At 36.6% G+C, this 17,121-nt stretch overlaps 1 protein-coding gene across 8 annotated transcripts in view; it reads right to left on the bottom strand.

Moving 5' to 3' along the window:
- The window catches only part of OPHN1 (oligophrenin 1), a 573,279-nt gene that overhangs the window by 233,520 nt on the left and 322,638 nt on the right, over nt 1-17,121 (bottom strand). For 7 of the 8 annotated variants that reach the window (XR_008290128.1, XM_053202415.1, XM_053202412.1 and 4 more), the window contains 5 exons: nt 16,025-16,135; nt 13,116-13,220; nt 11,126-11,255; nt 8,488-8,588; nt 4,468-4,562 (listed from right to left, as the gene is read on the bottom strand). Coding sequence is in view for 7 of the 8 variants with exons in the window: in XM_053202415.1 (XP_053058390.1) it covers nt 4,468-4,562; nt 8,488-8,588; nt 11,126-11,255; nt 13,116-13,220; nt 16,025-16,135 (542 nt within the window). In the remaining variant the exon portion in view is untranslated. The remainder of the gene's footprint in view (nt 1-4,467; nt 4,563-8,487; nt 8,589-11,125; nt 11,256-13,115; nt 13,221-16,024; nt 16,136-17,121) is intronic. The other variant, XM_053202413.1, reaches the window with a different exon arrangement.

Consider the following 17,121-nt stretch of genomic DNA (forward strand, 5'->3'; position numbering starts at 1 on the left):
CAGTCTTTCTTTTCTTTCCTTTTCTTTTTCTCTTTCTTTTTCTTTTCTTCCCTTCCCTTTCTCCTCCCCTTCTTTTCCTTTCCTTTCCTTTCCTTTCCTTTCCTTTCCTTTCCTTTCCTTTCCTTTCCTTTCCTTTCCTTTCCTTTCCTTTCCTTTCTTTCTGCCATCTTCTTTCTTAACCACTATGCTACAAGGCTTCTCCTTCGAAGATGGCTTCAAAACCATTTTTTTGTATTTGCTTGTAGGCTACCTTTAACCAGAGATATTCCAAGTTGACATACTCTGTATGGCCTTTTTAGACCATCATGACTAAACTGGGAATTGCAGATTGGCCATATCATTGCAAACATAAATCTTCCTCACGTTATCTGTGTATCTGCACCATTATGACAAACTGGTTCCTCTTGTTCCTTCTATGTTAAGACTCTCAGATCACAAAATGATAAGAATAATGTCAAGAGAGCTCAGAGAGCCTAGAAAAGTAACTGGGGCTCTATGGGCTTCAGTTTCTGTATCCATAAGGGTGTCGGACAAGATGAACTGGAAGGTCCTTTCCAGTTTTGATATCATAGGATTCCTATTCTATCTTCCATTCTTTTATTCCATTAAAGTACATTTTAAAAAGGAAAGTCTCCAAATCTTCTTTAAGTCAAATCAACTGAAAACCAGGACTTAGCATTGGGAACTGGATTCTTTCAAGTTTACCTTTCTCTAACAAATAACCAACCTTCTGGATATATTACATGGGGACAGAAAGTTTAGAAATAGTTTTGGAAAGACAGGAGCGCAGCTGAATCCTGAAGGCAAAAAGAAGGAGAACAAGTAAATTGGGAACAGACTTAAAAGCAGACAGTGTAGATCAGGTATGATATTAATCCCATTCTGGAACTCAGCTTCCCTATCTGGGAAATCAAAAAGGCAGTGTGTGTCTTCCCTTAACTGTAAAGAGAAGCTGAAATAATAAATAAGTAACTATTTAAGAAGCATTTGAAGATTCTTAGGTGCTACAGAAAGTCAAATTCAAAGAATACTCATAAGAACAGGATGACAAAGTAGAAAGAACATTGACTTCTAGTCCAGGCTCTTCCATTATCTAAGACAAATCCCTTGCCCTCACCAAGGTCCCAGTCACTCAATCTGGAACAAAAAGGCATATGCAGCATATGTGCAGTACAGTGTAATGGTTGAGTGTGGGCTTGGAGACTAAAATTCCTGGATTCCAATCCTGGCTCTACTGTTTGCTAGCAGTGTTACCTAAGTTGCTTAATTTCTCTCTGTCTCCTTGTCTTCCTTTGTGAAATTGTGAAATACAGTCACCTCATATGACTGTAGTGAAGAATAAAGGAAATTATACAATTTCAAGGGCTGAGAATGGTACCTGGCACATAGAAGTTACTCTGCAAATGTTAGCAGTTGTTGTTTGTTATTGTTGTTATTATTATTGCACTTCAAGCTCTATGAGCTATAAGTCTGTGGTTTCAAATACTGGCAGCAAAGCTAATTAAAGAAAAAAGTTATCCTCTATTCCTTAGATAGAAAAAGGGACTCAAAGAGCTCTTTGCTCTCTGTGCTTCAGGGACATGAGTACAGGTACCCAATGCCTGCTGGGAAGTCTGACTTTGTTTTTTATATCAGATTTACTAGCCAGTAAAGCAGATGTCACATCCCTCAGATAACTCCATGTACACACATGTACCTCATCACCTGTTCATTATTTTATTTGATCCTTTATTTCACAGCATATTTATTCTCATTCTAAGATGATGTAGCAAAATTAAAAAGAACATGGACTTTGTAAACCTCTAAAGAAGTGTTTGAGCTCAGCCTTGCCACTATGTGACTTTGGGCAAGTCACTTAATGTAGTCAAGTCTCAGTTTCCTCCACCTGTAAAATAGGGGAGGGATTCAATGACTGAATGTTTTTTATGTGCCTAATATGTGGTAACTTAAATCATAGACACATCAAAACTTTAATTCCTGGGTTCTAGTCTAAGAATTCCTTAGTGTTAGGAGGGGGAAAATACATTTAAAAATAAACACAAAATGTTGTACCTACCATGAGCCATGCATAGTACTAGGTACAAGATATATGAAGATAAACTGGTCCCAGCCCCTAACCTCAGGGCCAAACTGTCTGCAACTGCTTTGGGTATATGGGAATATTATTTGCAAGCAGCTTGCAAATTTAAGCTGAAAGGGGAATCAGAATGAAACTAGACACACATAAAAAAATTTAATTTCTTTTAAGCACCTTGATGTTGCAGAGCCAGAGACTAAAAGTTCATGAAAGAGAAGCCACAGCCAATAGTCATTTTCCCCAATAAATAGTATAGTTCCCCCTTCCAACTAGGCCTGAAGCTATTGGAAAAATGAGTGACAGCCTTATGGTTACCAGTAACAATGTTTACTATCACAACCATCTTTGGTCAGGACTATCCATTTTTAAGAAAGAAATCACATAGATTAAAAAACAGAAATTTCAAATGGGGAAAAGGACTTCCTACTTTTTTCCAGACTGAAAAAAAGAGCCCTCATCTCTTAGTCTAATCTTTATGATTCCAGTCACTGATAATTTTGTTCATATGACACTGTAATTCAAACTTCAAGCCCCCTTATAGGAATCTGACCATTTTGTTAAATTCTATTCTATTAAGCAGTAACAAAAACATAGAAATAATAGACCAAAATAACACATAGAAATATTTATTCACTGAATTTTAGATCAACTTCCCAACTATATAACATGCTTTTCGCCAAAATAACTCCAAATGCTCTCATTCCAAAATTTCAATATTAAATTTCCCTCTGATAAAACTACCAAGATCCAGAAAATGAAAAGAGGGTAATGGAGAAAAACAAATGAACAAAGTTTGAAAGCCTTACTGAAATCAGAAGGTTGATAATTAAACTATCTCCAGTTTACAAAAATATCTGCAAAGTAGGGAAAGTCTGTATTATGTTTGCACCAAGTATTGAGAAAAGACTCTTCAATACCACTACCATCCTCCATTCCTTCTATCTCTCATTAAAAATGTGTTCCAATTCACTTGTTCCTGTATGTTATATTAGGAGATAAAAGAATGAGTTTTGCTAAATGGGCTAAGACATTTGCAAATGATATATCTGATAAAGGATTAGTATCCAAATCTATAAAGAGCTTATCAAACTCAAAACCCAAAAAACAAATGCTCCAGTTAAAAAATGGGCAGAAGTCATGAATAGACATTTTTCTAAAGAAGACATCCAGATGGCTAACAGACACATGAAAAGATGCTCAACATCACTCATCATCAGGGAAATACTAATCAAAAGCACAATGAGATATCACCTCACACCTATTGGAATGGCTAAAATTAACAACATGGGAAACAACAAGTGTTGTCAAGGATGTGGAGAAATGGGAACCCTGTTGCCCTGTTGGTGGGAATGCAAACTGGTGCAGTCACTCTGGAAAACAGTATGGAAGTTCCTCAAAAAGTTAAAAATAGAGCTACCCTATCACCCAGAAATTGCACTACTAGGTATTTACCCAAAGGATACAAAAATACAGATTTGAAGGGATACATGCATCCCAATGTTCATAGCGGCATTATCTACAATAGCCAAAGTATGGAAAGAGCCCAAATGAATAAAGAGGTTGTGGTGTGTGTGTGTGTGTGTGTGTGTGTGTGTGTGTGTATGTGTATACCACATTACACACACACACACACACACACACAATGAAATATTACTCAGCCACCAAAAAGAATGAAATCTTGCTAATTGCAATAATATGAATGGAGCTAGATTGTATTATGCTAAGCAAGATAAGTCATTGAAAGACAAATACCACATGATTTCACTCATATGTGGAATATAAGAAACAAAACAAATGAACATATGGGATGGGGGAAAAGAGAGAGGCAAACCATAAAACAAGAATCCTAACTATAGACAACAAACTGAGGGTTGCTGGAGGGGAGGTGGGCACAGGGAATGGGTTAATTGGGTGATGGTATTAAGGAGGGTACTTGTTATGTTAAGCACTGGGTGTTGTATATAAGTGATGATGAATCACTAAATTCTACTCCTGAAACTAATATTATACTATATGTTAACTAACTGGAATTTAAATAAAAACTTCAAACTACAAAAAAATTTTTAAAAAATGAATTTTTGTATGCTGTTCTTGCAGCATCACCAAATGTTGACCTCTGCATATCTGATAGCAAATTAAATCCTAGGAGTGATTTATTCTTCCAAGAGTAGGTGAGGTGAAGCTGATTGAAGTTTCCCCAGAGGGAAACAGCTCTGGGCCAGGTCTAACAGGGATTCCTCCGAATGGCAGCCAGAAGAGCCAAGACGATGATGTCATGAACAGATTTTCTCACTTTCATCAACAAGAGATGACAAAGGAAAATAAAAGATCTACTCAGTCTCAGTATCTGTCACATGGGGACATTGCCAATTCATACGATCACAGCTTACCTTTCATTAGTTTCTATATCAAAACAGAACCTTTTGTCGATAGACTCTGTCTTCCTCCTCACGCAGTACTTCAGCGTTAAGTCCAAGGGCCCCTGCTATAAGAGAAGGATTAATAGCCAATTTGAAAAAAAATGCACAGAGGCTTCTTCTGCCTCCTTAATTATCCTCAGGGTCACTTGGAAGGCATCTGTCAGGGCAGCAGGAGCAATGTGTAGTCTCACTGAGAACAGTAGTTGCAGAAAGGCGGCAGATGGTTTCTTCCTGCTCCAATAATTAATGGCTGAGACCAGGAGAAAATGCTCAGGGTAGATGACTATTCTTTTCCAAGCATGGTAGATTAAATAGAAAGCTCATTACACATTAACATAAGGGGAGTATTGGAGAAATCGGCTGACCAAAAGGCATTAAGTGTACCAAATAAGGTAGGAAGTGGCTTTATGAAACCCTCCTTCCATTAAATTGGCAGATAGAGGAGAGAAGGCAAACATTTTCATTCCCCACCTCCAGGCTCTTCAGGAAGACAGGAATCACGAAAGCAATCTCTCCAAAGATAGATCATGGAGTAAGCAAATTTGAGTTATTTCTCAAAGTGCATTTGTTATTTCATACATGAAGAATAGTGTAGCCCCCTTAGTTTTATGGACACTTAATAAGCCATTGAAATCCATTCTGTTCACAGATTAAAATCCCCCAGTCCCATATTGTTCGGTTTCCCTCTATTATCTCAATAGAGATAACATAGTATAAGAAAGAGAAGTAACATTTATCCATTACCTACTATGTGCCACATATTATGCTAGGTGTCTTCAAACCAACTTTCCTCACAACAATCCTTAGAAAGAACTGAAGCTCAGAGAGATAAAATGACTTACCTAAAGTCACTCGAGTCGGTATAGTGATAGTGGAAATAGCAATAAACTAGGAAGTCCATCCCAGTTATACCATTTAGTAGCTTGCAACCCAGGGCAAATCATTTCTGTCACTGAATCTTAACTTCACAATCTATAAATAGGGATAATGCTAACTAACCACCTTGTTCCCACCAAGTCAGAAACACTTCCCAAATGCCAGGTCTGTGTTTAGGTACTCTGCCCTCCAAACTGGACCATAGAGTTGATCCAGCTGATCAAAAAAGAATTCTTTCTCACTGGCACACTCAACCCCCTTTCAGGCCTTTTTGCTGCTCCCACACTATAAAAACTCAACCCTGAATTCATCCTTCAATCTGCCTTCCTTGCCCCAGTACTGAGGGTATCAAACATTACTAGCCTTTCAAGAGGACAGTGATTAACAGTATCATATACTGACCCTCCCTCTTTAAACTCTTCTCCCTCAGGTTCAGAGGCATCATGGCTCCTTGGCCTACACCCTGCTTACTACTTCAGGTTTACTTCTAGCCACCCCAATCTGTTTTATGCCCCATCCATGCATAAGTACTCTCATTTCACACATATGTCATAGTCTTTCATGGCTCCATAACTGCAAATAATGTTTCCTCCACCTGAAATGACTTTATCTATATTCTTTGCCTGGAATTGTAGAACAATTTAATTGTTCTACAAACTGCAGTTCAGCTTTCATTTCCTCCAAAATTCTTCCCAATCCCGCACACTGTTCACTATGGGTTTTCTGCATTATTTCTTTCCCCAATTGACTGAGAACTCAAGGGGATGGACATTTTATTTATCTTTATCTCTCTAGCACCTAGTGAAGAATTAGTGCTCCAGAAATTTTTATGAACTACAGTATTATTCTTGTCATTTTTCTGATGAGTAAAATTATATTAAGCAACATTATACAATTTACTTGGGGTCAAAAAGCTACTAGGCCACAGAGCTCAGATTTAAACCCAGTTTTTGAAACTCAAAATACGGCACTCTTTCCTCTTACCATAACTGCCTGACAGGGAAATGATGGGGATCTTCTAAAATAGCATTTAGGAAGATAATTCATAAAGTGAATAGAACAACACAGGTGGAAGGTGATAGGCTGAACTAGCAGGGAACACTGATAAGTACCACAGTCAGAAAGAGGGTTAATTCCTCTATCTTCAAATTGAACTAATAAAATTTCACAGGGCTGCTGAGAAAATAAATGAGGCACATGGCAAAAAGTGTCTAGCTCAGTGCCTGGTACACAGTAGACATTCAATAAATAGTGGATTATATGGTGTTATTATAGTCTCACTCGTATGATTTACCTTTCTAAAACACAAACCAGTAATAGGAACTGACAGAACTGACAAGAAGAAACCATTTTCAACTTCATTTTATGGAAATTCAAGTTACTACTTTACCTCCCTTTCCTTCTAAATAGAGAACCCAGTTCCTCTTCCCACTCCGTAAGGAATCCCATATTAAAACTGATTAGGCTAACACTACAGCAAGTTTTGCAAGCAGCCTCTTAATGAAACGGGACGAGGAAAAAAGAACTAAAATGAGAGCTTGCACTCATCTGCTAGGAGGATATGAAAGTGGCATCTACTGCTTCTGTCTTGAGCTTTCCAGTATGTGCCTGAGCAAGAGAGAAAAGGCCTAAATGAGCTTACTGTCTAAGAGAGTAACGTTAAAGGCTGGGATCTGGAAAGTGATGTGTGTAGAAAAAGAAAAGGAAGAGACCACAGGACAATGCTTCTTATAAGTACTAGCCAGTCAGATACATCAGCTGCATTCTGACAGAAATGGAACAAATTCTGTGATAGTGCACCAGATAAATTTATTGAAACCATACTGAAAGGTGCCTTGGCACACTGGAAACTAAGGAGAGTTTTGGAATCATGAATGAGTAACTGGCCTACATAGAAACATTGGATGAGGGTTCTGGAAATCCCATTTAGTACACTTCATTAGAGGTGATTTTCATCTCCAATACACATCCAAAGCAGAGTAACAAAATTTTTGGTTAAAGACACAAAAAAGCAGTTTTCAAGAGCCTGCCACCAAATCTCAGACCTCTCTAATTTTCTGTGGACAAGTAACACAAGAGAGATCTTCCATGGAAACCAGCAGCAATGGAGAAAAATTGGCCCATTTTTTCTCCAAATTTCTGCCTACCTCAATTGGGTCTACTTATACCACCAAGGTCCAGCATTAGTAAATGAACCTTGTTTCATTTTTTAAACAATTTGTAAAGAACAGAAATCCTTAAAAACCCATGCATTAACACCCAGTTTGAGAGGCAGTTTAAAGGACACATTAAACTACTTTTAGAGTATGAAACGTTTGTCTATCAGCTTTTATCTTAATAAACCCTTGAGTGAGTGTGTGTGTGTGTGTGTGTGTGTGTGTGTGTATGTATGTGTGTGTGGGTATATTTCCAAAGCCTCTACAAATACAGGCAAAAGTGAGATGACAGAATAAAAATTTTTGGCTGTGTGGTCATTATATTATATTATATTATATTATATTATATTATATTATACAGTATAGTATGTAATATATAAGATTAAGTTCTTCCGGTAAGTAAATATCTTCTCAGTATGTTAAACTCATCTTGACATTTTAGGGAATAGGGGAAGGTTTGGAGGACAGAAGAAGAGGCATCGACTGCTTAAATATATCTGAACATTACATAGAATATGGGGTATAGGTTATTCTATTATTCCAACTTTAGGAAACAGACATATTTATCTAAAAAAGCAATTTTGGAAAATGATATTTTAAACACTTGCTATTTAAAGGAATACTACAGTAGAAACTTATTAAAAGCAAGTAGTAAATACTATCCTCCTCCAATTCATCCATATTCTTGCAAATTTTCTTGTACAATGTGACAGGCACTTTTAATAATTTAATAAATGATCTTAAAGAGTATAGGCACTTTCAGAAGGCTTGACATAATAGATATCATTTTACTCAACTGAGTAGTATCTGGTCCAATGCAAACTTAGGCCAAGAAGAACACGTCATGATTCACGTGACAGTGATGAACTTGATTCTTTGGCACTAAGTCAAGGTATACTGTTTTCTGAGATGCAGGCACAGATGCATTTCAAAAAATATGGCACACAAAAGAACTGACCTGCTTAGCACCTGGCTTCTGCTCCGTAGGTGTCATGGTGAGCGTTTTGGTCTCTTTCTCATACTGGCAGTAATATTTGACCCAGGATATTCCCAAAGCCCCTACAATGATAGGCAAAAGTGAGCTGGCAGAATATATTTTTAGGCAGTATGGTCAATACACTCCTAAGGTGGAAAGGCTGTACAGTCTGCTCTTCATAGTCATAGTGCTTCAGATCCAGCCCTAACCCTCCCCTGAACTCCAGCAGCCCTGCAGTGCCATCAACACACAGAACATATGGAGATCCTAAAACTCATCAACTACTTTCCACATTGGCTCTAGCTTGCTCCAAATCACTCTCCTTGCCATGTCCCCTATGAATGCTTCTACTACTTATCTTATTACTGTATGAGTTGGATACAACTGTAATCTTCTGCTCGTCTTTCCCTGTAACCTGCCATTTGACTGGTGGTTGGGTTCTGTCCATTCATTCCTTACATGCCTCTCTTCCAGCTGCTTCATCCTCTCCATCCCTTTTAGACCTGAATTAGTTCAGGACCCTATTGCTGAATTACTTTTAATGTTTTATGAAGTATTTCAGACAAAACAAAAATTCACTATTTCTCCACAATTAACCATGCCAGTGGTCTTCTCTCTGATTTCCCCTATCTCTGATCACTCTTTTCTAGTGCATTCTCCACTCTTTAGCTAAAGGAGTATTCTTAAAACACATATCTCTGTATCATTTCTCTTATAAATCATGCATGGCTTTTCCACCATCTTTAAACTCTGGTTGGCCCACAAAATCATTCATAATGTGATATTTACCTTTCCTACTTTGTCTTTTGCCACCCTCTATGGTCCTGTCTCATTGAATTACTTTCAGTTATCAAACAAAGAGTTGGTCATATATTTTTAGTCCAAATTTTCAAGACATATTTAAGACTTAATGGGTCACCATTAATAATTACAAAAGGATTACAGGTATAAACCAGGGTTATTCTTGGCAAACCAAGAACCTGAAAATAGATTACATCCTCACATACCTCTGTGCCTGAGTAACATGCAATGGTATATACACGGAAATTTCTTCCCCCTTTTTTTTGCCTATCAAACTCCCACTCATAATTCGAGTTCTAATTCAAACATTACTTCCTCAGTGAAGCCCTTAGATATATGCCCCAAATGCAATGCTCAGCACATTTCCTTATAATTCTTGACATAGTTGTCTATCTTCCTCCTCAAACTGTGAATTTGAAGGCAAAAATCAAGATTGATTCAGTTTTTAAAATCCCCCAGTGCACTGCATATTGTCTGGAAAAAAAAGGATGCTCAATAAATATTCAACTGAGTAGCAATGTCATATCCATTTGACAAATTAGAAAACTGGAGCTAGTTGATATTATAGCCAAGATTGCAAACTCATTATTTCCACCTCTTTTATAATATAGCAGTAGTTCTCAACCAAGGGAAATTTTGCCTCCCAAGGGACATTTGCCAACGTCTGGAGACATTTTAGGTTGTAGTACCTAGGGAGTGCTATTAGAATAAAGTGAGGACAGGGCATAGATGCTGCTAAACACCCTAAAATGTATATGATCCACCCCCCCCCCGACAAAACAAAGAATTACCCAGCCCAAAATGTCAATAGCACTGAGATTGAGAAATACTGCAATATAGAGTTGAAGGGATACATCTGAAAAGTGGAAGAACACATCTTTGAAAAATATCAAAAGTTAATTTCTCAAAGAGAGGAAAAGCATGATAATATCAATGCTTAAATGCCATGCTTTGTGAATTGCAGTAGTTTTTTGCCACTGGTAACATCTGAGTAGCTTCTTCTTCCTACTTCTCAGGTACAATAATTATGGGCAGGGCTGAAATCACAGGTTTTGGGAGCACTGGGTCATAGTTCATAAGGAAAAGCAAACAGCACATGCAGGTTTTCATGATGTTATTTAGGAGGTAGGAAGGCTTGAATCTTCTGCAATATTCAGTGAGTGGATAAGTTAACTCATTTTCCTTGGTCAGCAATGAACAACTGTCATCCCATTGAAATCACAATGGTTGTTGTTTAGTGCTTTAAGAGCAACCATGTGCTCCTAAGGCAGTGAGAAGTATAGAGTATAGTGATATGAGCATAGGTTTTGGCATTTCACAGAATGGAGTTTACTCTTAGGGCTGTTACTTGATAGTTGGGTGACTTTCAACTAGTGATCTCTCTAAACCTCAGTGGCCTCAAGTAAAATGGGTATGATAAGTGGTTTTAATGATCAAATGAAATAGTGTATTTAAAGTACTTAGCACCATGCCTGCCTGGCACATAGCAGGTGTAATAAATATTATTTTTTTCCTCTTTTCCCTTACCACTTTTTCCCCCCATCAGAGCCATCAGAAGGATTAAACAATTAACAATCCCCATTTTGAATCACAGAGAAAAACCTTAAATCTTATCATCCCAGACCCTTTGTAAGACAAATTCCTAACCTCCCCCTCCAACTTCCCCTTCATTTTTTTTTAATCCACTATTTCCAGACTGTTATCCAAAGAGGTGTAGCTGTCAAGGGTCTGTGAACAATATAGGTGCCTGGAGTTTGGAGAGTGGCAAGTAGGTGACAGTCTACTGAAACCCAATGGGGATCCCTATATTCCCACACACATTTCTCTTGTGTATAGAGATAGCCTTCGATGGTTGGCTGTCCTGGAAGTTTGCATGTCTGGGGAGCTTCTTTCATCCTTTTCTTAAGTTCTTCCATCTCTTCCCGAGTACTGGAGAAATGATTTCTTGTCTGTTAAGACATTATCATCATAATTATTATCATTATCACCATTATGATATGATATTATGATATCACCATTATCACCATTATCATTATCACCATTATCACCTTATTAAAAAGCATTTATTGGTCAGAGATCCAGTGCAGAGTTTTCTTGGTTTTCATTATATGCTACAACACAGCAGAAAACAAATGTTGAACGGCATAGTGATGAGAAAACAATTTTATGGAGTGTAACAGTACTAAAGACTAAAAGGGAAACAGAAACATAAATAATATAACAATAAAACACATGTGGGAGACTTTTATTTTCTAATGGGAATGACATAAGTCTCCAATAAACAAGGGCTCTTAGAATTCTGAGCACCAGACTGACTTCCACTTTACAAGGAGGGAGACTATAAAGAAGGTTCCCAAAGATAATATTATCATGGCAACTTTTACGTTTTGCCTCAAGTAAAGTTACTGCCTATTTGACTCTGAATCAAATTCTAGCCATTAGGATAAAATACATGACAATGTGCTCTTTGAAGATAGATCAACTGAAAAGTTATGTTTTCATATTCATGAAAAACAAAAGCTAATGGTAAGAAATAATATATGTACAACTACACAACTAAACACAATAGCAAAACACTGTTTGAAATATGGGTAAGAAAATCACTAGAGATAGGTCCTTAGCATCTAGCCTCAAGATTGTTATGTCAGTCAAAATGGTGATCTGGGCTGCCCTATCTTTTTGGGCCTACTCTATTGATCATCCTGTGAATGAATTCATCATGTACATAGATACAAGGGGTTTTATTAAACTCATACTTCTCAATTTCTTTTTTGAGGAAGATTCAAATGATTAACCTGGTTATAGGGATTTTTATAAATCCAAAGACACGGGCTCTCACATTCTGGTGAAGGTGAGTACCCAGCAAGAAATTTAAAAAACTACTCTAAGTCAAGATCCTCCTAAACAACCAAGTGAAGTTTATGTCCACTACAACTTACCAACCTATTTAATATAAAAATACTCTGTAAATTTTATGCAATGTAACAACTAGTCCAAAATCACTATCTCAGTGATGCCTTCTCTAACTGCACGAGGCAGTCAATGTTCTACTTTCTGTGCTGCTTTAAAAATTTTGGTCGTAACACTATTGAAACACTTATCACAAGGAATTATGATGTGTTCCAGTGTTTATGTCTCCTTCATGCAAGAAACTGTATGTACCCTGAGGAAAGAAAAACTAACTTGCATCATTATGGTATGTCCAGTGTCTTGTAAAATGTCTGACACAAAGTATATATTATATCCATAAGTATTCATTAAATGTAGTTAAATAAATGAATAAGAAAAAAATATATATGTTACAAAGATGGGAGGACTGTGCCTATGCCATCTATAAGAACTAGCATTTGAAAGAAGGTGAATAAAACCTTTAGATATAATTTATTTAACTCTAGTATTTAATGAGAAAAGGAAGAGAGGGGAAAATGGACATTTGTGGTCATAAAACTCTTAAGTGTCTAGACTGACCAACATGGAAGTAGCATAAGACCTGTGCTTAAACAAGCCCATAGCTGGTTTCTGATCTGGAAGAGATGTGGTAAATTAGCAACATTTAATAAATATTGGATAGATAGAAGTATTAGTGGGTGGAGGGGTAGGTTTGAGCAACAATAAGTCTCAAAGACTGGGGAGAGTTGAAACTGAAAGAGCAAGAACAGTCTAGCACACAAAAATATTTGTGATCCATACCAATATGTCCTGACAAATTGGCTAGACTGCAACAAACTGGGATTTCAAGGTTAAAGTTATTGGGGCTAAAATCCAACTGGAATGTGGGGACAGGTGAAGAAACCCACATGCAAACTCACATTCTGCAAACTGAGCTGGAGCTGCTGTTTGTATGGGAGAAAATCCTGTGTGAGCTCTACAGTCAAGCTGTTGGAAATGAAGAGGCTATGAAGAAAGGCCAAGACCTAGGGAAAACATGTAAAAATAAATTTATCACCAGCATCTTCTCATTATCAAATAAAGGAAAAAGAAACACGGAAAATAAATTCCATAGCGTTATACAGTATAGTGTTAAAAGTAATCACGAAAACAAAAACAGGTGTACATAAAGCCATTCTCTTATTAGGTTAAACATTTACACTGGAATTAGTTCCAGCAAATAAGAACTAATAACAAATTTGTTCATTCAGATCATTTTCAGATAGCATATAAAACCATTCATAATTTGGATAGTATGGGAATAGACTGTGTCTTTTCTCTTTATATCTTCAGAATTGTCACAGAGTAGGTGCTCAGTTAATATTTGTTGAATAAACAGATAAGTGAATAAATGAATAAAGTAAGATTCTGTACCTTAATGAAGACTGTCATAATGCTAAAATAGAGTGTGAACCCATTTTTGAGTTAGAAATGTTTCAGGGGGGTTTCAGAATAAGACATACAAATGATCAATCAAACATTTTTAATGTTAAAAATATTCAACCTCAATAATCAAATACACATAAATAAAAACAAAGAAAATATGATTTCAACTATCAAAAACAAACCTTTAAAAAATAATACTCAATTCTGCCAATAGTAAAGTGTAATAAGAAGTAGTAATAATTGTTCTATTCTTTTTAGAAAATAAACAGGTAGGTGCATATAAATATGCACACAGATAACACCATATGCATATAGACATGCATATATGTATAAATACAAAAACAAACTATATATATGTATATATACATAAATACATATAAAAACTATGTACATATACACACGTATGTGCTGCATATATATGTGCATGTGTGTGTGTATAAACGTATATGGGTGTGTATACCACATACATTGTCATATACACAATCTTTCTGTTTCTCTCCCAAGCTTTCTCATCTCAGGAAATGACACTACTACCCACTCAGTCAAGCCAAAAAGTAAAGAATCATCCCTGATTTCTCTTCCACTCACATCTGAATCCAAATTGTGCCAGTTTTATCTCCAAAACATAGCTCTAATCCAGCCATTCTTTTCTGTTTGAACTTCCACCACCCTAACCGAAACCAACATCTTTTCTTGCCTAGACCACTGTAGTAGCCTCCTAACTGGTTTCCTCACTTTCACTGTTGGTCTCTTTTAAGCCATTCTCCACACAACAAAATCAGCTCATGTCATATTCTGTTTAACACTTATCAGTGGTTTTCCACTACACTTAGACTAATATCCAAACTTTTTACCATGCTTACAGGTCATGTGCCTTCCTATCATACATTAATCACTTCCTGCCCCTCTCCTTTTCTATTGCCAGTATCTAGAGGCACTAATCTTTTCATTCTTCAAGCACACCATTCTTTCCTAACTTAAGGACTGTGCACATGTGTTTTTCTGTGTCTGGAGTATTATTTCTCCATTATTCATGTGGCCTCATCCTCTCTTTCTTTAGATCTTACCATAAATGATACTTTCAGAGGTCTTCCTTGACCATCTACTCTAAAGTAGCTGCCCATTCTTGTTATTGTTTTAGCCGTTATCACAACTTACAATTAATTTTATTTATCTGTATCCTTGTTTCCCTTCTGTCTACCCAATACGAATGTAGTCCTCATAAAGACAGAAACAGAGTCCGTCTTATTAATTATAGAATACCCAGTGTTTAGCACAGTGCCAGTCATAGAAGTTCAATTAATTTTTTTGTATAAATGAATACACACTTGATTGCATACATATATATACAGATACATACAAATGTGAGCACAGATACACATGTACATATATATACATGTTCATGTGCAAAACATATACATGTACACACATGTTCACACATGTGTACACACACACCCACATAAGTAAAAAGGCATACACAAATAGAGAAAGAAATACTGTAGATACACAGAAAACTTAGAAGGAAAATGCCACAATATTAACAGTGATTACCTCTGTTTTGGAAATTTATTCTTTTTGTTTTATTTTGACTATAGTTATTTTTAGCTTTTCTGCAATAAAAGTAGATTTTTTATGCTAGAAAATAAAAGTTGTTAAAATTCCACATAGTTGTCAAATCAAAGCACATCACTTTTATGCTCAAAGAGATGTAAGTAGAAAAAAATAAAGAAGATAGAAGTAAAAACAGTACAGAAGTAAAAACAGTACAATAGGAAGTCATTGAGTGCAAGGGACATGAGCTTGTAGCACATTGACTGGTATCTGATAGGCCCTTTAGAAGCTTTATGAAAGCATGAGAGCAAGGAAGGGAGGAGAGCAAGATAAAATGAAGGGTGACCAAGAAATCAAAGGAGGGAGAGAAGGAAAGAGGAAGCAAAGAAAGAGAAAGAAAGGAAAATCATAGCTAGGGAGACAAAATGGGAAAGAAGGGACACTTGGGTGGCTCAGTCGGTTGGGTGTCCGACTCTTGATTTCAACTCCAGTCATGATCTCCTGGTTTGTGGGATCAAGCCCCACATTGGGTCTATGCTGACAGCATGGAGCCTGCTCGGGATTCTCTCTCCTTCTCCCTCTCTTTCTCTGTCTCTCTCTCAAAATAAATACATGAACATTAAAAAAAAGAAAATGGAAAGAAAAGAAAGGCAGAAGGGGTGGTAAGGAAGAGAAAATGTTAGTAAGAAAGCAAGAACAACACAAGCTGGTGTGTCTATTTTCTTGACATTCATTATTAAGCATTAAATATCCTTCACCATCTTTGAGATTTCAATTCTATGATCAAAGTTCTCTGCATTTACCGGGAATTTGGTAAATATTTTTAGACTATTCATCAACAGATAGAACTTACTGGCTCCACAATATTGAACTTCTTAGACTCCTGAACTTCCTGGATTTGATAAACATAATCAAGGGAGGACTCAAAGAAATTATGCCTCTCTTTGTCCACCTGGAGGTCTGCCTGTAGAAGAAGAGCAGCAAAAGTCACATAACAGCATAATCATTCACACAAGTCACTGCTTATGCACTCAACAGAATGCTAGAGCTAGGAAATAATTTAGCCACCAAGTAGTGATCTTATTCCTTTATTTTACAGATAGGAATTATAAATCAAGAAATAAAAAGCGATCAATGGGAAACTTCTGGTTTCTGGTCGAACAATTAAAAAGCTTGCAAGTTATCATAACCATCCTCACAAAAAAACAATGCTGAACAAGTTGAAAATCAACAACTTCTCTTAGAAACAACAGAGAACTGAAATCAGAGGGAAAAGAGCTGCCTCAAATATTGGATAGACAGGTCAAAATGGAGAATCAGAGCTTATGAGAGCAAAAGCCCCGAAGCAGAAACCCGTTGCTATAGCCAGTATCAGACTATCAGTTATTTAAGAACAACTCTATAAGGAAATCCAAAGACAACAGGGAAGACAGAAACAAAAATACCACAGGAAATTTTGGCCTCTGAGAACAATATCTAGAATAAACCAAACATAGCCTAACAGCAAACTAAGTACAGCCTAACTCCTATCTATATAAACATAAAGCCTCATGCTAAAGACCTATTTAGCTCAGTTCCTTTTACCAAGAACATTACACTGGCTTTCAACAAAATATTACAAGTCATTCAAAAGGGGAAAAGACAACAAAAACCAGTTTGAAGATAAAAAACAAACATAAAAACCAAACAGATAAGGCAGAGATACTGGATGGTGGAATTATTAGACAAGAAATTATAGTGAGGGCTCTAATGGAAAAGGAGGACAATACACAAGAACAGATGGGTAATACAAGTGGAGATATGAAAGGTAGGGGAAATAATCAAAAGGAAATGCTAGAAATAAAAAAACATTAGCAGAAATGAATGCCTTTAATGGGCTTATCAACAGACTGAACAAGGCTAAGGAAAGGATCAATGAACTTGAAGAGATGTTAATAGAATCTTCAAAAA

The sequence above is a fragment of the Acinonyx jubatus genome, chromosome X, assembly GCF_027475565.1.
Source record: "Acinonyx jubatus isolate Ajub_Pintada_27869175 chromosome X, VMU_Ajub_asm_v1.0, whole genome shotgun sequence".
Lineage (NCBI taxonomy): Eukaryota > Metazoa > Chordata > Mammalia > Carnivora > Felidae > Acinonyx > Acinonyx jubatus.